General features: G+C 40.9%; 1 protein-coding gene across 1 annotated transcript in view; it reads left to right on the forward strand.

Moving 5' to 3' along the window:
* Nucleotides 1–687: 687 nt before the first annotated feature.
* Dpysl3 (dihydropyrimidinase like 3) overlaps nucleotides 688–26,531 on the forward strand; it is a 102,235-nt gene continuing 76,391 nt past the window's right edge. The window contains exon 1 of the mRNA XM_090331272.1: nucleotides 688–1,169. Coding sequence (XP_090187398.1) covers nucleotides 783–1,169 — 387 coding nt within the window. The 5' untranslated portion in view covers nucleotides 688–782. The remainder of the gene's footprint in view (nucleotides 1,170–26,531) is intronic.

Here is a 26,531-nt window from a genome sequence, read left to right on the forward strand (position 1 = left end):
GGGGAAATAAGGCAGGTAAAAAGCAAAGTCTCGGAGAGTGTATGTGAGGTAAGGGGACCCCCCCCCTACTTCACAAGGGTAGGTGAGCAGATTTGTGAAACAGATTCTGGAACTGGGTGGCTTTTGTGGGTAGGATTGTGAGTGCATAGCATGAGTTCTGTTGGTGGTAAATGAAGACAATTTGCTTTATGTGCAAACCAGGGTCAAAAGTGTGTGTGTGTGTGTGTGTGTGTGTGTGTGTGTGTGTGTGTGTGTGTGTGTGTGTGTGTGTGTGTGTCTCAACCTGGGATGCTAATGCATGCGGTGCGCCCAAGAGCGCGCACATTTCGAGTCTTGAGTGCGATGGTTTGGAAGTCGTCTGAGAGCTGCGTGTGCGTGTGCGTGTGTGGGGGAACACGCCTGCAGCTGCTTGCCCTAGCGGGAGGGTGGGTGTGCGCAATAGAGCGCGCGCTAACTTTGGATTTGGGGTGGAGAGGCGCACCCGCCTGCCTCCAGCCTCGCGTCCCCCTTGGGGCTGGTTGCAACTGAGGCAGTGGCTGTAGGGGTGCTCGAGGTGGGTGGGCTCCAGGCTCCAGGACGTGCGGGGAACCCGGGCCCGCTCGGGGCGCGCGGGCTGGCGGCTGGCGGGGGCCAGGCAGGAACCGGAGCCGCACTGCCGCCTCTGGCGCGAAGGCTCAGGCGCCTCCTCCCGCCCCAGTCTCTGTGGCTCGGCGCACGCGGCTGGCGGCGTCCGGACCCGACTCCGAGGAAGGCAGTGCGCGGGCCTCCCTTGCGCTGGCATCATGGCTTCGGGACGCAGGGGCTGGGACAGCTCCCACGAGGACGATCTGCCCGTGTACTTGGCCAGGCCGGGCACCACCGACCAGGTCCCGCGGCAGAAGTACGGCGGCATGTTTTGTAACGTGGAGGGCGCCTTTGAGAGCAAGACGCTGGATTTCGATGCCCTGAGCGTGGGGCAGCGGGGCGCGAAGACTCCCCGGAGCAGCCAGGGCAGTGGCCGCGGCGCGGGGAGCCGAGCTGGGGACCAAGCGGATTCCCCGGCGCGCAGGGGCCCAGGCCGGGAGGAGAGCCGGGAGCCCGCGCCCGCGCCGCCCGCGCCAGCCGCCGGGGTGGAGATCCGGACCGCTACCGGCAAGGAAGTATTGCAGAATCTAGGTCCCAAGGACCAGGTAAGGTGCTGGGGCGGGGTGGGGGTAGGGGTGGGGGGAAGGCTGGGGTTCTCCTCCCGCCCTCACCCCCACCTCCGCCAGCCTTGTCCTCCAAGGCCCCGTCCAACTTTCTGTAACTCACTTTGCAAAGGGGCGGGGGGGGGGGGGGGAGGTGGAGAAGAGAAAAACCTTCCCTGGACCCTGGGTTCGCCTGTGTCTCCAACTGCAGCGTCTTCGTGTTACACTGTAAGGGTCCCAGGACCCCCTGCCTGTCCTGCCCGCTGCCCCGTGGGCGCAGCCCTGGGCGATCCACTCAGGTGGGTGTGTCAGCTCGGTCAGCCCGGGGAAGGCTAAGTAAGGGGTTTCCAGATTTCTCCCACCAAGTGACCCACAGCAAGCACACTAACTAACCGGGCCCCTCTGTCCCAGGGTCACAAGGGCGGACAGCTAAGGGAGGCTGGGGACATGGGGTCCAGAGCAGGCCGGCGCAGGATGGGCCAATCTCTCTCCCATACTTCTGTCCTCGAAACTTTTTTTGGGCGTGGATCCACTAGACTAAACACTGGGAAATCTCTCTGCTTTGCTCCTGTGCTAGCCCAGCATTCATTTCCTCTCTCTCTCTCTCTCTCTCTCTCTCTCTCTCTCTCTCTCTCTCTCTCTCTCTCTCTCTCTCTCTCTCTCTCTCTCTCTCTGTGTGTGTAAAGAGTATATTTGTGGACATAATTTGGCACAAGACCTGGCATCGCAGGGATCCAGCTGTCTCTGCAAAGAATATTGTCCTATTTTTGAAAACAGACGAGGATATTAAGGGTGCATATTAAGCTAGCACAAGCTGCAAAATGCCCCGCTGTGCTTACATGTGTCAAAACCAGCTTTTTTTCCCCCTGCGTCTTGTACAGTAACTCATGCCATTCTGAATTATCTGAAGGGATAGCATTGAAATCCAGCATACCCTGATGATTTATGTGTTTATTTCACAGAGGAAAGAAAAAAAAAAGCAAAGCCATCTTTCTGAAAATTCAAGACCTGGGCAGGCCTGGGGGGTTAAAAGTGAAAGCTGATGGCTTTGTAAGTAATGGCTGAGAATCCATCACCATATATTATTCCTCACGAATTCCATCATAATTTCCTGAAATGGAAATGCCTGCTTCCTAACGATTGCAGTCTATGCTTATCCTGATTAGTTGTTTTTCCATCGAAATGCAGTTAGCCAATAGAAGCACAGCTTTATCTCTTCTCCATTTAATTTTCCAAAGTTTCACAGAACAAACTTTTAACTACTGATTCCAGCAGGGAAAGCATGTCCTGGTGTTAAGGTTGTTGTAAGGTGTCATTTATGACACAGTGGTAGAATGTTCTTTGGAATCAATTATTTATTTGAGGATTTCTTACACCCCTTTTTGAATATCAGAATCCTAAAAACACTACTCTCATGCCCTTTTAGGAAAAAAAAAGAAAAACCATTTCATGTTTTGGAAAGGCTCTGGCTGGTTTCTGAACTAAAGAATAGCCCTTTATAGAAAGGTAATTTCCTCTCTTCAAGTCTGACTTGAGCAGTGCTGAAAGGCTCCCTTCCTGGCGTGGAGGGGAGGCAGAAGCCATGGAAAAGGTCAGAAACAATTGCCATGAGTCAGACTGTTCCCCTCTCTGAACACCTCTGATGTAAGCCAGATAATATGCCTGGTTTGCAAGAGAAAAAGAAAATGGTAACTAGAGAAAGGGAAAATGTTTTTCCTTTTCAACCCAGCAATTCTCCCATTTCCCTCTCCTTGTAAGTCCTATACTTTTGGCTCCTAATTGAAAAATAATAATACAACCTTATAAGTATCTGTAGGATTTCTAGTGCTATGTGGTTATTGGTAGGTTCAGTCTTGCTGTTTGGCTTCAGCCAGGCCATGTTATTATCTCTAATTTGACTGGAAAACACAGACGTTATCTACTTCTGCCCTTGATATTATTTCCTTGAGCACAGGATCTGTGTGTTTGGATTTATCTTTGTGCCTAGAATGCCTGACACAGGGGGGTTCTCAGTAAAATGTTTGCTTAAACTTCCTTAGAGAAACCAATTCCTTTCCTGTGTGGATCTGTTGTCCTCTGCTTGTCTATTGCTGTCATCAGGGAGCTCACAACCATTGTGAAGCAACTTTTGGAAAACTTCTTAACAAAGAAAAACAAGTCTCGATTGTTCTTCTATGGCTTCTACAAATGATGCATAGTTTAAGCGTAAAATAGAACATTCTCCTTATTTGGGGATTCTTTAAAGATTTGAAAAGCCTGTGTAGCAGTGAAATCATGATGGTAGAGGTCTTGCTTCTGCTGCTTAGCTTGCATGGGTCTTTGGGGAAGCTTTCTTATCCAAAATGGGTGGAGACCTTATCATTACATATCTGGGCAGGACAAGCTGAGTATGTAGCGAGTTGCAAACTTTTACTGCCCTAATGAAAATATGAGGTAAGCTTACATTTTTTTTTAATGGAAAAAGCAAATCATATGCCCACAACCCACTTTAAAAGATTGAAGCTGGGACCGGGAGCCTAGCCTAGTGGTAGAATGCTTGCCTAGCACGCACAAAGACCCGGGTTCAATTCCTCCATACCACATACATCGAAAAAGCTGCAAGTGGTGCTGTGGCTCATGTGGTAGAGCGCTAACCTTGAGGAAAGCCCAAGAACAGTGCTAAGGCCCTGAGATCAAGCCTCAGGACTGGCAAAAAAAGTTAAAAGATTGGAACAAAGCTGTTCACCAGTGTCTCACACATATAATCCTAGCTACCTAGATGGCTAAGATCTGAGTATCCTGGTTCAAAGCTTGTCCCAGTCAGAAAGTCCATGACTCTTATCTTCAATGAACCACTCTAAAGCCAGAAGGGGAGTTGTGGTTTCAGTGGTGGACCACTAGTCTTGAGTAAAATAGCTCAGGGACAGCACCCAGGCCCAGGACTGGCATGCATGCACACACACACACACACACACACACACACACACACACACACACGAAAAGAAAAGATAAGAAAAGAAAAGAAAGAGATTGGTGGAGCTAACTTAGCATGATCCTCCTGTAAGGGTAGACAAAATTAACAGATAGCTCTACTATCCTGCCCAGATATAGAAACGGATTGCTGAGGGGAAATTTGATCTGCCCTTTCTTCCTGTAAGACAATGTAATTTAGACTCCTTGGGCTTCATTTTCCTCATCTGCAGACTAAGGATAACAGTGTCCACTTTGCACATAGGTACTCTATATGTATTAATTGTTACTATTACTCTATAATTTTACTGTTTTTTTTTTACGTGTTTGGTGACAGTTACTGAATTCTGAACATCTCTTGGTTATTTCTAGCTTCTTCAGTTCTCTCTTTCCTGTAAGCATTTTACCATTTGGATTTCTTTTCCAAGTTCTATTATGTTTTGCAAATAATCTTCTGAAGATAGTGCCTACTACTAAACATGACACTCCAGATGGAATATGGCCCTGACAAAGTACTTTAAGCGCCTTAATTTTCTGGATTTAGCACAACATATGCTTGCACAATACAAGATTATACCCAATAAATAAGTCTTTGGGTCTTACTACTGTCTCCATGGTAATCTCCCTGCATTTAAGCTAAGATGAACTGTTCTATGCTGATTACTAAGAAAAACTTAATTGTAATATTTAACTATCTTAGTTCATCATTCTTTTCTGTCATAGTTGTTTTGTACCTTTACTTGATGACATAACACTTGCATCTTATCCTCAGATACTACACAACCCTTACCATCAGTATACTCATCTGCAGAATGAGTCTACCACTGTCTACTCTGATAGCGGATATCACTCTGAACCCTTTCTATGAGCCAGTCACAGCCACACTTCTACATTGTGTACTTATGACATGTATGTACATGCATATGTTTTCCCCAAAATTGATTAGACAGAAAAAACCTGAAACTCAGAGATGAGTTTGTTCCTAAATTTCATATAGGGGAGTTAGAGTTAAAACTCTGATTATTTTTCTAATCACAGAGCCCATGCTCTTTGCAAACAAGGAGTCAGCTTCCTTGTTTTAAGTCAGCCAGCTTAATCATTATGTCAGCTCCTGAAATGTTGACATAATGAAGAACAAGGATAGGAGTTCTTCTATCTCCTCTGAAGATCATCTTCCATCTTCGCCTCAGCCTATCACTCAAGAAAACTTTGAGACCAATTGCTCTACCTGTTAGAACAAATACTGAAAAAAATAGTTTTCCTCCTATCTTCCCAGTTAGTCAGAAGCCATTAAGAGTCTCTCTCTCTCTCTCTCTCTCTCTCTCTCTCTCTCTCTCTCTCTCTCTCTCTCTCTCTCTCTCTCTCTCCCTCCCTCCCTCCCTCCCTCCCTCTGTCTCTCTCTCTCTCTCTCTCTCTCTCTCTCTCTCTCTCTCTCTCTCTCTCTCTCTCTCTCTCTCTCTCTCTCTCTCTCTCTGTCATGGGGCTTGGAACATCTGGCTGGCCTGTGTGCTGTCACTCAGCTCTTCAGCTCCAGGCTAGCACTTTACCACTTTGAGTCACAGCTCCACTTCCAGTTTTCTGGTGGTTAATTGGAGATGAGAGTCTCGCCGACTTTAGTGCCCCATCTGGCTTTCACCCAGGATACTCAGATCTTCAGCTTCCTGAGTAGATAGGATTACAGATGTGAGCCACTGGCACCTAATTTTATAACTCTCAATGTAAAGTAATGAATATAGTTAATAAGGTATGGAGATGATAAATTAAAATAGAATAAAAATATAGAATAAAAATTTAAGAAAATCAGAGCTGGATAGTCAGGAAGTTAAGATCTGAGAATCAAAGTTGGAGCCAGCCTGAGCAGACAAATCTGAGAGACCCTTTTCTATAATTGACTAGCAAAAAGCCATAACTGGAGGCATGGCTCAAGTGGTAGAGCACCAGCCATGGATAGAAAAGCTGAAAGAGCTTGAATTCAAGCATTAGTAGGACATACACACACACATACACACATACACACACACACACACACACACACACACACACACACACAGAGTTTATTCTGAGAACCCATTTCCAAATTTGAGACATCAATCATAATAGGTATTCAAAATGCCTCACAACTGGTTGCCGGGAGTCTTTGAGACTAATGGTAACGAAAGCAATTCTTTTTTTAATTGTAATGTATAGAGGGGGTACAGTTATATTCGCCAGATAGTAGGTACATTACTTCTCACACATTGATATCCCTTCTCATGTTTTTGTCGCCATTTCTCTCCCTCCACCCCCTCCCAATCATCTTGTTTTCCCCCTCCCTTTCCTATTTCAAATAAACAAATAAACCTATATACAATATGCCAGGTGACAAAGTCAGATGCAGTAACAATCTGAGATTAACCAAAGGGCAACAAAAGAGAAGAGAAATAACATAGTACATTAAGAACAACAATCACACAATATACAGCTCTTGCTTCCATATCCTGGAGATCCTTTCATTTAGCCTCATCCTATATGGCCTTATGTATCTAGGTTTTGCACTAATGTAATCCTCTATTAGGAGAGTCCTAGGTGTGTACTAATTATTGCAAATGAGGGAAATCATTGAGCCTATATTCTTTTGAGTCTGGTTTACTTCAGTTAATATGATTTTTCAAGTCATTTTATTTCCTTACAAATGTCATTCTTTCTGATGGCAGCATAGAATTCCATTGTGTATAAATACCACATCTTCTTTATCCAGTCATCTACTGAGGGGCATCTGGTTTGGTTCCATATCTTTGCTATGGTAAATAGTGCTGCAATGAACATCGTTGTGCTAGTGGCTTTAGTATGTCCTTGTTTCTGGACGATGCCAAGGAGTGGAATTGCTGGGTCATAGGGGAGCTCTATGTTTAGTCTTTTGAAGAAACACCATATTGCTGCGAAAGCAATTCTAATTAAAAGTATTTGCAGCATTTCTCAAGATACTTTGCATGTATTTCATGCTTTGCATAATATTTCTAACAGCAGAAATTCACTAAGAAGAGAATTAGGACATATATTCTGCTAAAAATGAATGATACTGCAAAACAGCTGTCATCCAGTGTTAAAGTACTAATATGACAATCACATGTGTTCACTGATTAATCCTGTGTCAAGTCTTTGTAGTTCCTGCTCTCCTATGTGGACCACTTTTGTGAAAGACGTTTCTGTGAATCTAACCTGGGCTGTGGGAATAGATGGGGAGGATTTGAAACACGTAAGGTGTGTGACTATTATCTTGGGGTCATTTGTTGTCTCTTACATCCTGGGATAAAAGTTTTCAACATAACCCCCAGCAATGTCTGCCTCCTTCCCCTACTCAGTGGAGGATTGCTAGAAGCAGAATTATAGGTTGTAAAGCCTCACCTCTTCCGGTCCAGGTCACTGCCGCCCCTCCCCCCCAATACCCTACAGTGTAATAGATTCATCAAGGCTTCCCTGGCAAAGGAGTCTGTGGTTTGGGGAGTGGCAAAGGGTCCTGCTTATCTCTTTCATAGGCTAACCTCAAGTCCAGGAATGTGCTTGAAAACTATTGATCTAGTTTGACAGTTGGCTTTTGAGGAACATAAAAAATGTACCTTCTAAGTAATGTTGGGATTGGCAGAGTTCCCTCAGAGTAATGGCGCCTGGAGACTGGGTTTTGCTGATGCCTCTTGTAATGTTTAAGGCAGCCAGAGTGCTGTCAGTGATCATTTCTGTCACATACTTACATAGTGATTCTCTCCATGATTCATTTCCATCCGGTATTATCTATGCCTAGAGCAGTGTTCTTGAGAGACACAGGAAAATCTGGTAGAGGAGAAGATGATTTGTGTTTTTCCATTTTCTAGAGGGTTGAGGGTCTATTTAGGTATATAAATGTATAATTTAGGCTTACAGGAAAATGTAATGTTAAACCATATCTTTACTTTCTTGCCATGAATCATGCATTTCAAAAACAGTTTGACTTTCTGAAAGAACAATGAGAAGAGGCAGAAAAAAAAATAGGATAATGTATTAGCTGTCTGAGTGACCATGTCAAACCTTCAATCTGTAATACAACCTGGGGATTTTAATCCCCTTTCCTCTGAACTATGTGTTCCATCTCTTCCTTCTCTTCCTTTTCCTCCTCTTCTTTCTTTCTCTCGCTCTCATTTATTTTTCTCTCTATGTACATATGTATATATACATGCACATGTATGTATAAGTTATACACAAAATACCATGTTACTATCTTACAAGTAATATAAAACTGAAGTATAAAAAGAGATAGCATAAAAATACAAACTAGAGCAGAGTATGGTATTGTATAGTGTCATTCTGAAGGCTAAAGCAAAAGGATTCCGACTTTAGTATACATGTTGTTGGCCCTGTGTCAACAATAATAGTGAAAACACACACAAACTCACACACATACCCAAAGACCCTACAACATATATAAATGCAAATTCTGGAATTTTTCCCATTGATCTCAGTCCGTTGTCTTGTTCAGATTATTAGGTGCATACTTGGAAATCTTTGAGCTCTACACCAAAGGTATGAAACAGTCAGTAGTCCTAATACAGTATTTAACGAGTTCACCGTCAGTTTAGGCTTTTATTGAACAGTCCCTAAGAAAAGAGAGTCTCGTAATGAGAATATAGTTGAGAGTTCCACTAGTGCTCTGTGTTCACTCTTTATTAATGTATCTATCTGTGGATTGGTTCAATGGGTGTGACAAACTAAAGCACCTTAGTATAATGAGCAGTCATCAAATATGCCTTTGCCAACTGATATTCACTCTTTACTCATTTATTTGAAAACAAATCATTAAATTCCAGATTTTCAGGTGTACAAACACACCGAATATTGGAAAATCAAAGATGAGGTATACAAAGCTAAGCATTATGGGACCCAATCTAAGCATCATAATGAGACAAATCAGATAAACATTACAAAACCCCACAGACCTGCCTTTTCTTACAGACTTCTGAAGAAACCACCTTGAAACTTCCCGCCTAATAAATGGGAAAATGCAATGTTTAAATTGCTTTTGTCACTTAGCATAATCTGTATGTGGCGTCACTAACCCTGTTAATTCATACGTTGAACTCCTAGCTCCTCATGTGGTAATCTTAGGGTGGATTAGGTCATGAGGGTAAGGTTGTACGAATGGTATTAGGGCCCTTCTCTTATGGAACTCTGTTTGGTACCAGAGAACAAGAGAGATGACTCACACCTGTAATCGTATCTACTCGGGAAGGAGAGGCTGAGAGAATGATAGTTTAAGGCTAGCATGGGAAGAAGTAGTGAGACCTTCTTTAAAATAAATTGGCTATGGTGGTTTTTATCTATAATCTCAGTTACTCAGGAGATATGGATAAGAAGCCCATTCTCAAAAATGTTTGAGACTGTATTTGGAAAGATAGCTAAAGCCAAAAGCCTTCAGAATGTGGTTTAAGGAGTAGAATACCTACTTAGAAATCATGAGTTCAAACCACAGAACTGGAAAAGAAAAAAAGAAAGAGAGAAACAGAAAAAGGACAGAATATCTTATCCACAATAGAAAGCATTATAATGTAGGCCTTTGAGATACTACATCTGCTTTGGTAATAGATTTCTAGGAATTATAAGAAAGGAATTTCTATTATTTATAAGACCCAGTTTATAGTATTTGTTAGAGCTGCTTGCAGCTACTAGTACGTCACATTAACACAACTATAACAAATGAACATTACGTTTAAGAGGTACTTTAGGTATGGAAAAGTTAAGTGTGTTCCCTTTCTTTATACCAATCACCTTTCCTAGCAACATCTCACCCCAGAGAATTAGTTACAAGTCCCATGTGTTATCAAAGTCCGTAGCATTTACTTTTGGTGTTCTATGGATTTCAGCAAATATACGATGACATTTATCTACCATTTAGTATCTTAAAAAGAAACACTTCTACTGCCCTAAACGTCAGAAATTGGCCTACAAAGAATGTAACGAGTGTTCTATATGAATTTCAGAAGATTCTTTATTGATAGGTGATACAATCTACAGATATCCATCATAGTCCAGTAATTAGTAGTGCTGTGTGGTTCAACATGCCCTTATCCGTAATTGGTTTGCCAGATATTACCATCTACAGTAGTGAATAATAGTGAACTCACAGACTTCTTGTTGTTCTATCAGCTTTGGCCTTAGGTATTTTGATTATTAATTAGCACATGGGCATAGAAGATTGATTTATTTTAGTGATATGGAGTGCTCTATCTTTGTTAACTTTCCTTGCTCTAAATAGTCTGCCCTGTTTGAAATGAACATAGCTTCTTGTGCTTGCTTTGGTTAGTATTATCTTAGTATGTCTTTCTGAATTCCTTTTTATTGAATCCATATGTGTCTGTGTCCTTGTGTTTAAGTGTTTTTTTGGGAGGTAGGCAATTTATAGTTCGATGTTACTTTTTTTCTTCCAAGGACAATCTTTTTTTTTTTCACATATGTATTGGCATCTGTTTTGAAATATCCACATATGCATACAATGTACGTTTACTAAACTCCTTCACTCTCCATCCATTTCCTTCATCCCCTCCCTGCCTCTCAAACCAAGCAGAAATTGAAGTTGTTTTATTTTTGCATATGTACATAAAATATTGAGACCACATTCACCCTCTCCAGTTTCTCAGCACCTCTTATTTTACATTTTTGTCATTCATTGTAAGTGTATGTTAATTGCTCAGTGGGGTTTTAACATGGTATTTCACACATGTGTGCACAATGATCACATTGAGCCTTTCCCTTATTCTCCCTTGACCCATCCTTTATTATTCAACAGCTTTAAGGGAGTTTGTTTAGACAATCCCTTTTAAGTGGTTTGGTGTATATCAGTGCACCTGCAGACATCAAAATGACTATTAGTACAATAGGATGGATAGTTACCAAACTTACTAAAGATTTGTTCTTATTTTTATCTTCTGTATTTTTGTGCCTTTTGTAGTCTTAATTTAGCCTTAATTATGAATCCATTTAACTATAGCAATTACACATCTCTTTTTATTTTTTTTCCCTCATGGTTGCTCTGAAGTTTACATATCTGTTTATAGTAAATCTAAGTCCCTTCTCAGATAAGAGAATACTACTTTTCAGGGAGTGAAAGTACCTTTAAACAAAATGTTCCCAACTCCTTTCTCTCATTCTCCCATTCATTTCAGTAATGCTCAATTGTACATATATACATTCATATTCTTATGTAATCAAATACATTGTTGTTATTATAATTGGAAATTTGTTTTATGCTAGATCTATTGAGAACAAAAATGTTTATTTTTATCTTTGCTTGTTAGTTCTCTAATATTCTTTCTTTACATAAATCTGTTTTGATCTATGCCATTTTCCTATTCTTGACATTTTTTTCAAGAATTGGTTGACTGTTTATTACTTACGCGCTGAAGATCACACCTGAGGCTTCCTGCTACTTGCTAAACAAGTATTGTAACACAAAACTCGTGGAATACTTATCAGTTCATGAAAGGCTGGTCTTTGTGAAAATGTCTCCTTTTTTTGCGTCTTTCTATCTCCTTCACTTTTGAAGATTCTTATTTTTTTATTATTATTTTCTTATCATTACCATTATTTCAGTACTGAGCGCTGAACACAGGGCCTCATGCTTACTTATTTTGCTCACTCCTGGCTCGTGTTCTGTTACTTGAACCACATATGTAGTCTTACTTTTTATTGGTTATTTTTAGACATGGGAGTCTTACAAACTTTTTTTTTTTTTTGCCAGTCCTGGGGCTTGAATTCAGGGCCTAGGCACTGTCCTTGAGCTATCTCAAGGCTAGAGCTCTACCACTTGAGCCACAGCACTACTTCTAGCTGTTTCTGTGTCTGTGGTACCAAGGAATCCAACCCAGGGTTTTGTGCATGCTAGGCAAGCACTCTACCACTAGGCCAAATGCCTAGCCCCTTACAAACATTGTTTACCTGAGCTAGTTTTGAGCCAAAGTCTTCTCGGTCTCAGCTTCTTGAGTAGCTAAGATTACAGGAATGAGCCCCCAGCAGCTGACAGAGTTCAATCTTTTTTTTTTCTGGTTAGCATTGTAGATTTGCAGTTGTTTTCCATTAGTGTCTAAATCAGATGCTATTCTTATGTACGCTTGTCTACAGATATGGCTGCTCACCATATCTGACCGTTTCTGTGATACCTGTTCATTCTCTTCACATTGTTTATTTGCTTTTTTTAGTCTTCCTTGTTCAAGGATGGATATGATATCTTGAATAGGGGGGAAAAAAACTGGAGCAAATGAGGCTTTTGTAGTGCAGTAATAAGGAATTGGAGTAACCGTAATGTGTGACAGTCCTCAGATCTGGTTTTAGCCCTGGGCTGAAATCCCTAGTTCTTTTCCTTTCCTTAGTTCAGGAAGAGCTAGCATGGAACAGCTAGAGGGCACTGGACTTGTGTAATTTCCCTTCCGGCACTGGAAGGCAGAGCTGTCTACAGCAGAGTATTGCCCACTTAAGAATAACTAAGCTCCCCTAAAACATAAGCAGGTTAGGCTCTGGAAAAGGCGTTTCTCTAACAGGCTGGCCTTGGTTAGATGAACACATGTCTGACATATTTTTAAATGGCTTCTTCCTCTCTGTCAGAAACAGGAAGGAATCTTCTCCAATATTCACTGGGTAGAGTTCCCACAAGTAAAACTGACCCCTCAAGGTTCAGTTATCCTGTGACTGGAGTCCACTTTAATTTTGTCTCAGAATTGTGTACACTCAGCCCTCAGTTTCTTTTCCTAGCATGTGTTTGAATGGAAGATTCTCCTTACAAGTTTGTGCTTGGGGATTTTGATTGTCTCTGTGTCCCAATTTCGGGGGTGGACAGTTTGACTTATAACATCGTGTTTTTGCTAGATCTAAGAATTATTGACTTTTTAGTATCCTCAGCTTTCTTCTTGTGGTTAAATGGAATGATGACTTTGAGCTCTTATCATATGCTAGACCAGAAACCCTGAACTAGTTACTTAAACTTCAGTTACTATCTCATCACAAACCACCAAGGATTTCCTACAGCACAACATGTCTCTGTGGCACTCCATTATATGTCACCTATTTAATTAATAATTCCTTTTAATTGAATATGTATGGTTTCATGTTTGGTTTTGATTTTATGTCTACTTTCATTTCTTTTGCTATTATAACAAGAATTGCCAAATCTCATTCTAGAATAATCTTTGTACACGCTTAATTATCAGTTCTCAATGTAAAATTTCTATACATATCTGCTTATGGTCATTTTCTTTGTTCTCCTTTCATTTCGTCCTTCCTTCCTTCATTTATTTGTTCATTCCTTTCTTCATTTCTGACTCCCTCCCTCCCACCTTCCTTTCCTTCCTTTCTTCTCTCCCACAATCTTCCCTCTCTCTCTCCTTCCTTGTTTCCCTCTTTTTCTCTTCTCTGACTGTCTTTTCTTTCCTCTTCTTCCTCGCCTTCATAATTCCTCTTCTTCCTCTTCCTTATCCCTCTTCCCCTCTACTGTGGACTGAATCTGGGGCCTCATCTATACTCTACTACTGAGCTATATTCCCAGCCCTGCTTGTTTTTGTACTGCAGAAATATTGAATATTGGATGGGAGCATCTTACCTGTAACTTCAGAAAGTTCCCAAGTGTGTGTGTGTGTGTGTGTGTGTGTGTGTGTGTGTGTGTGTGTATAAAACTTCTATTAAAAAGGTGTAACCATGGAGAGAGGAAATAGTAAGTTAAACTTAAGGGCCTCAGGAGCTTGGTAGATGGACACACAGAAAATTACATAAAAGAAGAACCTTTACCATTGCATCCAACTAAGATTTTAACACAAGACAAAAGCATAAAAAGAAAAGCATATGTTGTAAGAGAAGATCTAACTTAAGAAACAGATGTTTTTTTCATTTTCCAAAGTCACTAATTCAGTTTCTGTACACTCTCAAATTTTACTTTTCTCTGAACATCCTTGACAAAAATAGAAGACCCAAGCAATGTGCTCTAATGAACATTGCAATATATGCAAGGTATTGGTGATACTAACATCATGGTAAACAACTTTGCAAAATAGGTGTTGGTATCCCCATCGTGTAGATGAGAAAATAAGGATCAGAGAGATTGAGTTTCTGTATCATACAGCTAGGCATAGACAGTGGCTGTGCATCACAAGAGTTCTGTCTATTCTTTTCCTTGTGCTACTGTGCTTTCTTTTCCTATGTTATGAGGCAGCTAAGCATTAAGCAAATGGGATCCTGTTGTGGCACTGAGTTGACTAATTGGATTGTTGGAAGTAACACCTCTAAGGCCAGAGTTTGATGGTGTAGACCTATAATCCCAACTACCCGAGAGCCAAGGATCATGAAAAAAATGTGGTTTGAGGCCATCCCTAGGCAAAATAAGATAACCTCACAAAACCATATATACAAAATAACTAAAGCAAAAAGGGCAAGAAGTAGAGTGGCTCAAGAAGTAGAGTGCCTGCCTAGCAAGTGCAGGACATTCTGTGTTAAAAATCTCATTACTGGCAAAATAAGATGTCTACCAGTGGCAATTTGAATCAGATTAGGGAACCAGTCCACCAGATCAACAAGATAGCTAAAGTAGTCGAAGGAAACACCAGAAGCTATGAATCTAGAAATGTGGCTAGCAGATAGAGAGCAAGGAGAGGTAGAATTGAGAGAGATACAGCTGATCAGAGATGATACATCTTAAATTATTATTAGCATACATGAGTAGTGTAAGAGGGAGATCTCATGGTGCTGTTGTCTACATGTATATATAAGGAATCTTGGTCAACCTCTCTCCTGTCTTAAAATAATTTCAAAGGTTTTGTTCTTTTCATACATGCAAATAAGTCATGTCAACCATGTATCTACTGGTAATGTTTAGTAGCCACTATAACTTGCTGGTGAGTCAGCTGGCTGAAAGGAACACACAGTGTGCTGGTAGGATTCAAAGGAAGGTGCTAGAGATGAGGCTTAAGTATGTCCACATAACTCTGAATCTTAGCACCTCCATTCTAGATGATGCTCCCCAAAGGAAGACTCACTTGGTTTATTTCCAAGAAGCTAAATTCTATCTAAAGAGAAGAGAGGCAGTACTTATGTTGGATTGGAAGTGGGCTAGGGAGAGCTTCTTTTCCTCTGGGTAATAATTCTGTATCCTGCCACTCAAGCAACAATAAATACAGCTAATGCAATGGAAAGTTGTGTGCTAAATGGATATGGTTCAAGAAGGAAAAAAAATACAATGGTTGAATGATGAGACCTTATAAATATGTTATGGAAGAGAGAATTCATTGCGTTACTTTTTCCTCTCACACTATTCAGCAAGCATCATGAAGCCAGGCCTTGGTACACTGAGGGAATATTTTAGTGTGGTTACAGGAAGAGAAATGAATGTCTGAAATGGGAATGTGGGGCTTGAAACGAAAGCAGGATATTTGACTATGCATACTGTGTGAAGACAATTTGGCACACAGTGATGAGAAGCTTCTCATTTATCTAGAATAAAACGGTAAACCTTGTTTATAAAGCACCTAAAAGTAAATGTTGAAGACATTGCAGGGTAAAACATATTTCTTACAACTACTCATCTGTGGATGGAAAAGTAGCCGTAGACAGAAAATGTGTGTGTGTGTGTGTGTGTGTGTGTGTGTGTGTGTGTGTGTGTGTGTGTGTAACTATTTGTCAAGAAGACTTTATTTACAGAAATGAGTAGTGTGCTACAATTGCCTGGTTAGTAGTTTGCCAGCTTATTGTACATTTCTTCATTCTAAGAAAAGTTGTGTCTGTGCACATATTTGCACACTTGTGTGAGACACAGAGTAATCCATAGCAATTTTCTAATGAAAAGCTTCAGAAATTTGAACAGAGTAACTAAGCAAGATAATCTGAAGGCTTAGGAACACTGGTTCCATGGTTTTTTTTTTAATCCATTTATTCACTGAGGAATATCTGGGCTTATGATAAACCATGCTGCAATGAGCCTGGCTGTAATGCGGTTACACACACACACACACACACACACACACACACACACACACACACACGCTGGAATTCTGTTCATCCATCATAGAGAATGATATTGTACCACTTGTAAGGAAATGGGAAAGGCTTGGAAAAAATTATATTAAATGACATAAGCCAGACCCAGAGAAATACAGATTGCCTGCTTTCTCTCATTTTTGGAAGCTAGAATGTGCCATAAATCTATAAGTAAACATAGTAGATGGTATGCACATAGTTACAAATGAATTACCTAAAGTATAATAGATTTTGTGCAGAGCTCAAATAGACTAATTCTTCAGAAATTCTAAGTCAACCTCCAGAAAACCAGAAGTGGTGTTGTGGCTCAGAATGATAGAGTGGTAGACTTGAGCTGAAAAGCTCAGGGACAGTGCCCAGGCCCAGAGTTCAGGCCCCATGACCAACTAACAACAACAACAACAACAAAAAGGAAGGGTTACATCAAAGGGAGGTGAAAATGTTAAAGGATGGCACAGTCAAGATGTATTGTATACAAAAACTGCTTTGTTAAGTGACAGAAATATCCAATACATATCCTAAAAATTAAATTAAAACACACACACACACACTCACACACACACACACACACAAATAAAAGAAGGAGGGGTTGGAATGGGTTGGTGAGACTGTTGAAAGGGAGTGACATTGATCAAGACACACTGTCTTCATAAACTGCTTTGATGAATGGCAACTTTTTTGTACAACTACTTAAATATAGTGAAAATATTAAATATAGTGAAAGAATATATAGTGAAATATATATGTATACTTAAATATAGTGAAAATATAAAAAGAAAAACACTGGTTCCCCTCCATGCTTGAGATTGAAGGAGGAAACTGAAAAAAAGAAAAGCAAAAGAAAAACACACTTGACCTCCAAGAAGAGAACAATGTGAAATATTTAGAGAATGTAAATTTAAAAGTAGAGGCAAGGCATCAAACGGAAGAACAAAGACAGGAGAAAGGGAGTGGTTGAAGAGGATAACCTGGAAATTACTGTGGGAGAGAAACAAATAAAGGAAGTCCGAGTGATTAGGAAGAAGGTCAAGCTGAAAATAAATCTTTGCTGAAGTGATAGAAAAAAAAGAAGAGGGAAGGGAAGCCAGTAAATAGCCTGTGGCTTCAAGGAGGCCATGGCAAAGAAGTCCCCTGGGCCTTGTAAACAAGGTGTGACATTATTAAATGAACAGAGAGAATGGAGAAGAAGGAAAAGCCTCAGCCCAGGACATCAACATTAAGTATGTGGTTTGTGAGCTGAAACAATAGCTTGTTATCTGTCATCTCTTTTGCTGTCCCTTGGTTATCTCATATTGTTACAGTATCTCACTTTGTTACCTGATATATGGGATATATTTGTATTTGGTTATTTGAAATTGGATAGGGAAGGGGGGAAAACAAGATGAGGGGTGGAGGTGGGGGGGAGGGAAATGGGGACCAAGACATGTGAAAGGGTATCAATGTATGGGAATTAATGCACCATCTATTTGGCAAATATCATGTAACCCTTCTCTATTAATTACAATAATAAATATATGAAAAAAAGAAAAAATAGCTTGTTTAGCAAAATGTTGTTAAGAGCTTGCTTGGAAGGGAGAGTTGTTTGCAAATTCCTAGGGATACTTGTTGGCAGACCTGAAACTGAACCAAGGGTAGGTCCACCAAAGGGATTCAGTGAGAGCCTATGGCTTTCCATTTAGTTTTTTCATTCATTTTTTTCTTCAGTTCATTCATAAGTCCATTACTGAGCAGCTACTTTGAGATTCTTCTCAGGCTTCAACAGATCTCTCAGGTACCTGAATAAATTGAGTGGAAGAAGTATGACAGCTTCCAAAATGAACGTTCAGCGCTTCAAGCCCAACGAAGGAGAAAGTAGGCAATTGATATCTATACACACATCAAAATTCAATTTGATCCTATCCCTTCACAAATAGAGAAAATAAGGTCTTGAGAAGTTATTCAGGCTGAAAAATAAAAATTAATACTTCAGTATATTGTAGTGGCTCTTCTGTGTTAGTTATAGAATACAAATAACATGCTCTGTCTTTTCAACAAATGCATTAATATGAATTACATCATATGAAGTATATAGTATTGTATAATCCTCACAACAACCTAGTTCCAGAACTTTTCTGTCATCCACAACAGAAATCTCTGTCTCATACTCCCTAATGCTTCAATCCACTGGCAACCACTGACTTTTTTCTCTCCATAGTATTCCTGTTTATATTTTGTGTGCATGAATTGTGGGATATGTAGTTTTTTGCATTTGGCTTCTTTTTCTCAGCATAGTGTCTTTAAGGCTATTCTGTGTTCTCACATATGACAGCACTTGCTTTGTATGGCTGGATAATATTCCACTGTATTGATGTATCACAATTTGTTTGTCCATTCATCTACTCATAGGTGTTGAATAATTATTTCTATTTTTTTGCTATTGTACATAGTGTTGTATCAGGAATATTTTAAAGTATTTTACACTTATAAATTTAGTCATGTTTCTGAAAGTCCTTGGAGAAAGCATTTATAGCTACACCCATTTCCTAGGTGAGAGAGGAAAGATTAGATTTCTTGTCTAAGTTACAGTTTCCAGAAAATAATTTTTTGTGGGAGGAAAGCTGGAGTTACAACTCAAAATTTCAGTTCTCATCCTATTCTCTTTTCATTTTACCAACCTAGCTCAATTCTTTTTTTTTTCTTAAATTCTCTTTCTTTTCTTATTTTTTTTTCTTCCAGTATTGGGGGCTCAAGTCCTATGTGCTATTCCTAAGCTTTTTACCACATAGCAGGTAGTCTTCTCTTGATTAGACTGGCTTGGAAGTGTGATGCTCAGATCTCAGACTCCTGAGTAGTTAGGATTACAGGCATGAGTTGCTGGTACTCAGCACAGCTCACATCTTTATGAGATGCAGAGTTCTCCCCTGACTATTTTCCTCCATGTCTACCAGTCATATGTATTCTGCATTTTTAGTATAAATCTGATGAATTGAGTCGTTAAAACACAGGCAACCACTTGTGGCCAGGAGTTTGGCCTAGTGGTAGAGTGCTTGCCTAGCATGCCCAAAGACCTGGGTTCGATTCCTTGGTATAACATACATAGATAAAGGCTAAAAGTGGTACTGTGGCTCAAGTGGTAGAGCTCTATTCTTGAGAAAACTCAAGGACAGTGCTCAGGCCCTGAGCCCAAGCCTAGGATTGGCAAAAACAAACAAACAAAACCCCACAGGAAACTAAAGGATGGACAGAAAGATTTTTAAGAAGTCATCCTATGCAAAAGAAAAAAAAAGTCACTAGGTACATTTCAATAACAAATATATTTAACAAACTATTATAAAGAAGTTTGGGGGGTGTTTATATATGATCAAGTACTGTAGAGCCATTGCTCTACAGTAAAATCATGTAACTGTATCCTCCTGACTGGTGGAAGGCTCTTTTTCTAGCTTCTTGGCTAGGAAATCCAAGGTTTAGAGAGACTTAGTAATCTGCATGAATCAAATAGCCCCAAAGCTAAATTCGGTCTGTACTTCCAAACCCACTTCCAAACGCACACTCTTACATTTAGATGAAAATTGAACAAAACCTCAGCAGTGTTCAATTTCAGAAAAAGGGATAATGAGTAACTTGTGTTTGCTTCTGCTTCTCAGCTACATTTTTTTGGTTCCCACTAATACCCTGCAATGCATTTGTAACTGAATTAAAGGAGTACAATTTCTCTTACAAAGAAGATCAGTCAGTGTCAAAACATTTTTAAGGGGGGGAAGAGATTAAACCTCTTTATTTAATTGTATGAATATTTAAAAAATATTAGCAAATCACGGAAGAGTAAGAAAACATGCTGGTGAGAAACTCTTAATGTATGTACAGAGAGATTTGTGGAACATCATGCTTTATCATCTGGACATTTGGGAACATTTATATAATGGCCACTGCTTTTCTTAAATCAAAATTTTTAATTTTTTAAAAATATTTTTGGTGCCAGTCATAGGACTTGAACTCAGGGCTCTGTCAATGAGCTTTTCTGCTCAAGACTATCACGCTACGACTGAGCCATAGCTCTACTTTAGGCTTTTATTTTATTTTATTTTTTGGTGCTTAATAGGAGATGAGAATCATATGGACTTTTTTTTCCTGCCCAACCTATCTTTGAACCATGATCCTCCAATCTCAGCCTCCTGAGTAACTAGGATTGCAGGAGTGAGCCACTGGTGCCTGCCTTAAATCAGCATTTGATTTCCCAATTTCTCCTGATGATCCAAGAACACAATAGCAAGCTTATCAGCAGCTGTAGCCAGGCTTTGTGCCACACCATTGGAGATGAAAGCATTCAGTTATTCGAATTGTATGCCTCAGCCTAACCCCTAACCAGAATTTTCCTTGGCTCCCATTTCTGAACATTTCCAGTAAGCACTTGCATTGGGCCTGGTTCTATCTACACAGGGTATCTGCCACAAAGAACTTGAGCAATAATGCCCCTTCACATTATGAATAAAAAAACAACACGTGCTTGTTATTGTTTATTGCTGTGGATAAGAACAACTTCCTGAGAAGCAGTCCTTGTCTCTGAGGACTTAGGCTGTTGATGTTTAATTCCAGATTTCCCCTTTCAAGTCCTGTCTCTGTATTCACTCAGCAGTGGTGTGGCTCCTGGATAGATGTGAAATTGCCATCATTTCCATGGAAACCACTGGCAAAGCTGCAAACACAGGATTACACCCTCCCTCCAGGCAGAGGCAGGAAGGCCAGATGGGTTATGAAGGGAAAAAGACCTCAATGAGATATAAATCACTTGCTGAGGGCAGCAGACATTGGGGAAGGAAATCACTTTAGGAAAAAAAAAATTGTGTCTGGTGCAGTCTTTGCTTGCCTCAGGGTGAAATTCTCCAGTAAAGAGGCCAGCAATATGGGCTGCTTTCCAAGGCCAGTGTTGGGACTCTGGTGCAAATGATTCTTCTTCCCTGGACTCACAGAGCATCAGAACCTAAACCAGACAGGCGTAAGGTTCTGGTGTGTGTGAAGGTAGGTTCAGGAAGCTAGATGTAAGGCCACTCTCTTGTCTCTAGCGGGGTCTGTCATGTGATCACCAGCTCTCTGTGGTTCCCTGAGGGAAAGATGATAGCATTCCCATATAAAGTTGAAGTGCCTGACCTACTCCTCCTTCCTCTCCTCCAGATTTTAGCAGCATCTTGAGTGTTTTCAGGGACTCTTTCTCAGGACTGTAGAAGTTGGCGGGAATCACTTACATGTCTCCAAATGCATCTCTGAGAGAATTCCATAATCCTTACCCTGCATGATGTATATTTGTTCATCTCTCTGGGATTAGTCTTAAAGTTCTTTGGTCCCTGGATACAGGCAAGGGTTTATGCAGGCAAGGATTCTTGACTTCCATTGCAGAATAAGAATTTCTGGAAAAATCACAATGATAAGAAAAGTTGGCAAAGTTTTATTGAGTAAGCAAGCAGGCAGTCAGGCAAAAAGAGCACGCAGAAAAGCAGAGACACATTCTAACAGTTATACAAAGATACGTTTTATTTTTTTTTTCTACTTACTCCTAGTGTTACATGTTCTGAGTTCCTGGATATTTTGGGCATTCCTTTCAGGTAAGAATGCATCCGGCCATAAAACAGATGCTTATCCTTGAGATAAAGAAGGCGTCCGGATGTCTCTCATAGAAGCAGAGATAGTACTTCCATGTTTTTAACTACCTTCACCAGGCTTTATTCCCCTTAATTTATCCTGACTCATTTTCCTCTAAAATGTCTTTGGTCACTTAATCTTAAGGGAAGTAGATGAATGAATGTCCCCTGTATTTGGTGTAAGTACGATTTTTTTAAAAAAAATTCTTGGCAGCCGTTTACCACGCCCATTTTCCCTAGTTTATCCAGTCTCATTTTAAGGACAATGGTTTAACATCTAACTACAGCAACCTAGAGTTAATGTATAACAGTGCTCAGTATTTGTGTGTGTGTGTGTGTGTGTTTGTGTGTGTGTGTGCACATGCACACGTGTGAGTGTGCACATGACAGTACTAGGGTTTGAACTCAGGACTTCATACACCTGGATGCTATTTATTCCCCCCTCAATGCTGGTACTCTAAAGCTTGAGTCACAGCTCTTACTTCTGGTTCTTTTGCTGGTTAATGGAGAGAAAAAACTCATGGACTTTCTACCTGTCTAGCTCTAAACCTCAATCCTCAGATCTCAGTCTAGTGACTAGCTAAAATGATAGGTACAAGCCATCAGTACCAGCTCTTTTTTCCATTTGTATTTTTGGAGAAGATCTGTCACTCACTGAATTGTCCAGGCTGAGGTCGAAATATGGGCTCAATTGATCTTCCTGTGCCAGCCTTCTGGGCAGTGAGGACTACACTTTTCTGCCGCTTGCTTGACTCACACCCTTCCTTTAATGAAAACACCAGAAATAGCCTTATGAATGCTCTCAGTCGAAGCAGAGCTGTGTGCACAGAGGTTGTTTCCCCCTGAAGTCCTCCCCCCCCGCCCCCCTTCACAGTGGAGACTCAGTGGGAAGAGAGCCCCTCACAGCTAGTATGTCGCCAATCTGTCTAGTTCAATAGACTATAAATAGGGCCCTTCTCAAACAGTCAGACGTTCTGGAGATTTGGAGACTGAACTCCACAGATGCCATAATCAGTTTCAGCTAGTGAACAGGCACCAGGTTTCCCTGCAAATGGAAATCGTGATGTTGAGGAATGGGCCTGAAACTTACAGTCACAATGTTGGATTGTCGAGCCCAGAACTCCTGTTTCACCAAAGAAGATTCAACTTTGACAAAGTGAATTCACTTCTCTGAGCCAGTTTCCTTATCGATAGATGATGATTAGCTTTTATGAGCTATGGTTTCCTGTGATCACTGCCATTTCCTATGTAATTAGAAAGGCTTGTGTGGTTCTCCAGTACCCTTGCATGGTTTTGCTGGTTATGCGGAAAATATGTGGCCCTGACACACATTGTTCAGCATACTATAAAAATGAGGAATCACCAAGTTCAGTATTCTGTCTTTAACAGACCACTGTGCATGCAGAAATGGCACTTTGCGTCATTCCAGTGAAATTTTGGAGGCCTGAGCAACCAATGAGAACCAATATGACTCCGGCTTTTGCATAATAAAGTCCTTTGTTCTTGATTTTTGTCCGTCTCTTAGAAGCACACACAAAATAATAAAAGGCATACTTCCTAGGTTCTAAATAATAAAGCAATCTTAGACTCTATACAGTTCTTCATGAGTGTATTACCTAAATTGGCAAAAAAATTCTGGGTAGATAGTTCTAATAACCACATTTCATAACATCATAATCACAGGATTATGATTATACTAATATTCTATTCTATTCTATTCCATCCATCCTACTCCAGTGAGCAGTAGGTAAAATTACTGTCCATAAATCTGTATCTGTAAAATGGGGATGAGGGGCTGGGAGGGAGGCCTACTGGTAGAGTGCTTGCCTAATATGCATGAAGCCTTGGGTTTGATTCCTTGGTGTCACATACACAGAAAAAGCCAGAAGTGGTGCTGTGGCTCTCGTCTTGAGAAAGCCCAAGAACAGTGTCCAGGCCCTGAATTCAAGCCACAGAACTGTTTAAAAACCAAGCAAGCAAGCAAGCAAGCAAACAAACAAACAAACAAATAAAAACTGGGGATATCTACCTCAGTAGAGGGTGAAATGAAATGGTCACTCAGTTGCTCAAGAGTAACTCCAAAGTAGCCAGGCATGGTGGCTCACGCCTGTAATCCTAGCTACTCAGCAGGCTGAGATCTGAGGTTCAAGGTTCAAAGCCTGCCCCAGGACAAAATTAACTTCTAGAAAACAGGAAGTGGGGCTTGGCTCAAGGGTAGGGCAGTAGCCTTGAGCTGAAGAGCTCAGGGACAGTGCCCAGGCTGAGTTCAAGCCCCATGACCCACCGAGAGAGAGAGAGAGAGAGAGAGAGAGAGAGAGAGAGAGAGAGAGAGAGAGAGAGAGAGAGAGAGAGAGAGAGAGAGAGAATATCTCCAAGTGTTCAATAAATAAGCTTTTATTATGCCAAGCATGCCTTGTGTATAATCTACTGTCTTTGCCTGTTTTCCAGTGGGACCTGGGTGTTAGGCTTGCTAGGAGATTATCAGACCATCTGGGAAGCTGGCCCGCCTAAGCTGCATGTGGACAGCAGGCTGCAGGGTTCAGCATTTGCCCTTGTGAGTGGCGATGGGAACCTTCTCCCCAGAGAGACTTAATTAGCTAGCTGTCAGAATCATGTTGATTGATGCAATGCCTGTCTTACATTGGAGCATTGGAGCTGTGGTTACTCTGATGTGGGATTCTCAGTTTATTTCATCTGTCATCTCTCTTCATCTCTTTTTCAAAATAAAGCCTCCCTTGTCTTCTGCTTTACTCTATTCCTTCTGTCTTCAGACAAGATAAAATGCCCTTCACTGACTAGCAAGATTTACTCTATGGAATTCTATGCTGGACTTGGTAGCTTCCTATAGCATCTCCAGGTAAGACACACAGCCACAAGCCTGACTGTCTTCCAGCGGCTCACCCTGCTACTTAAGGAATAGACAATGCCTCAGTCAGGACTCAAATCCCTGCTCTGCATTTTATTAGCTTATGACCTTGGGCAAATACCCTCTGGAAGCTTCATTATCCTCATCTCTAAAAGGAGTAGGGTAACATGTATAGTATAGGCTGTCACAAAAATAAAAGAAGAAAATGAAACACCACCTTGCATGCTTTAAGTTTTGTAAACCTTCACTGGTATTATTACCGCCTGTATGCATTATTTTATTTTTTTCTGTTATGCGCTTTCTCTCTCCTCCCTCTCCCTTTCCCTCTCTCCCCTCTGGTGTGTGTGTGTGTGTGTGTGTGTGTGTGTGTGTGTGTGTGTGTGTGTGTGTGTGTAGTCTGGCTTGAACTCAGGACCCAAGCACTATATTATTTTGTTCTCCCAATCGAGTCACAGCTGTCTGACTTTTGGTGGTTAATTGGAATTAAGACTCTCAAGGACTTTTCTGCCTAGGATGGCTTCAAACTGAGATTCTGAGATCTTTAGCCAACGGAATAGCTAGGATTACAGCCATTTATCTATCTCACAATAATGTGTATTGCTTGCTTATATGTGGGAGATACTATGCAAACAGCTGGTAGAACAGAATGCAAACTTAGCTTGATGAAAAGAAACCTCTACCTTCAAGGGGCTGACCATTCGAGGGAGCAGGGGAAAGCCAGCCACAATCCTCAACTCAATGCTCTGTGGTAATCAATACAGTTGCAGCATGTATCATGGGTCTTCAGAGACAGATGGAAAGCCAAACTCGAAACTGGAGGACAAGAAAGCTTTACTGAATATTGAAAGAGCCTGGCAGAATATGCTCGTAAGACACCACGATGGAAATGCCTGCTACTATATGTAGGATGGAGGAGATGTCAGGGGAAAAAAATGTATAAAAGGTGAAGTATGGCATGTGTGGATTCCTGAAGCCCTGTAAAACACGTGGGCCTAAGCAGAGGTAAAGGCAAAACTAGAGAGACCATCCCAGCAATGTTTCCTAGATTTAACAGACCAAGGGCAGGGCCACAGATCCTGGAGGCTCTTTGGGTTGTCTTGGCTCCTTTCTTTTGAAAGGTGCTATCTGATCCTAAGAGCTAATACCTCTAAATATTATAGGGAATCATGATTTTTGTTAAAGAATGTATTGTGCCCCGAATGAAAAAAGTACGTTTTCTGGTTTTCCCTTGCAAATACAGTCATGCACAGCTGAGTGGAAGTTCTGACTGCCATTTGATGCATGCTGGCTGGAGATGCAGCAAAAATTAAAAACCCAGGGTGTGTTATAAGGAGTTCTATGAACTGCTGCCAACAAACCAATGAAGACAGACAGAGTGATTGAAACTCTAAGAGATCAAGGGACATGTTGTCTCATGCAATGAGTAGCCCAGGATAAATTCTTCACTGACAAACATTCCTTTTTAGTAAGTAGAATGATTAAAAAGACAAGACCAAAAAGAAAAAAGAAAAGAAAAGAATACAAGAGAAATGAATTCCAGTCCTCCTTCCATAAAGTCTAATTGTGATGCTAGATGAACCATTCACTTTTAAATAACACAAATTCCTTGGAACACAGTAAAGCTTCTACTTAGTCATTGTTATGCTCCAATAAAAAGTAATCTTATAATTAGTTGACACACTGTTGCCTATATTCTAGGAAGTTTTTGTTCAAAATAATTATTATAGCAGGCTGATTGTACAAAGGACTTCCACTGTGTCTGTCTTTCTTCTTTCTCTCTCTCTCTCTCTCTCTCTCTCTCTCTCTCTCTCTCTCTCTCTCTCTCTCTCTCTCTCTCTCTTTCTCTCTCTCTCTCCCTCCCTCCCTCCCTCCCTCCCTCCCTTTTCCTCCCTCCCTCTCTTTCCTTTCTTTCTTTCTCTT

This window comes from Megascapheus bottae, chromosome 4 (assembly GCF_031878675.1).
Source record: "Megascapheus bottae isolate mThoBot1 chromosome 4, mThoBot2.hap1, whole genome shotgun sequence".
In the NCBI taxonomy this organism is placed as follows: domain Eukaryota; kingdom Metazoa; phylum Chordata; class Mammalia; order Rodentia; family Geomyidae; genus Megascapheus; species Megascapheus bottae.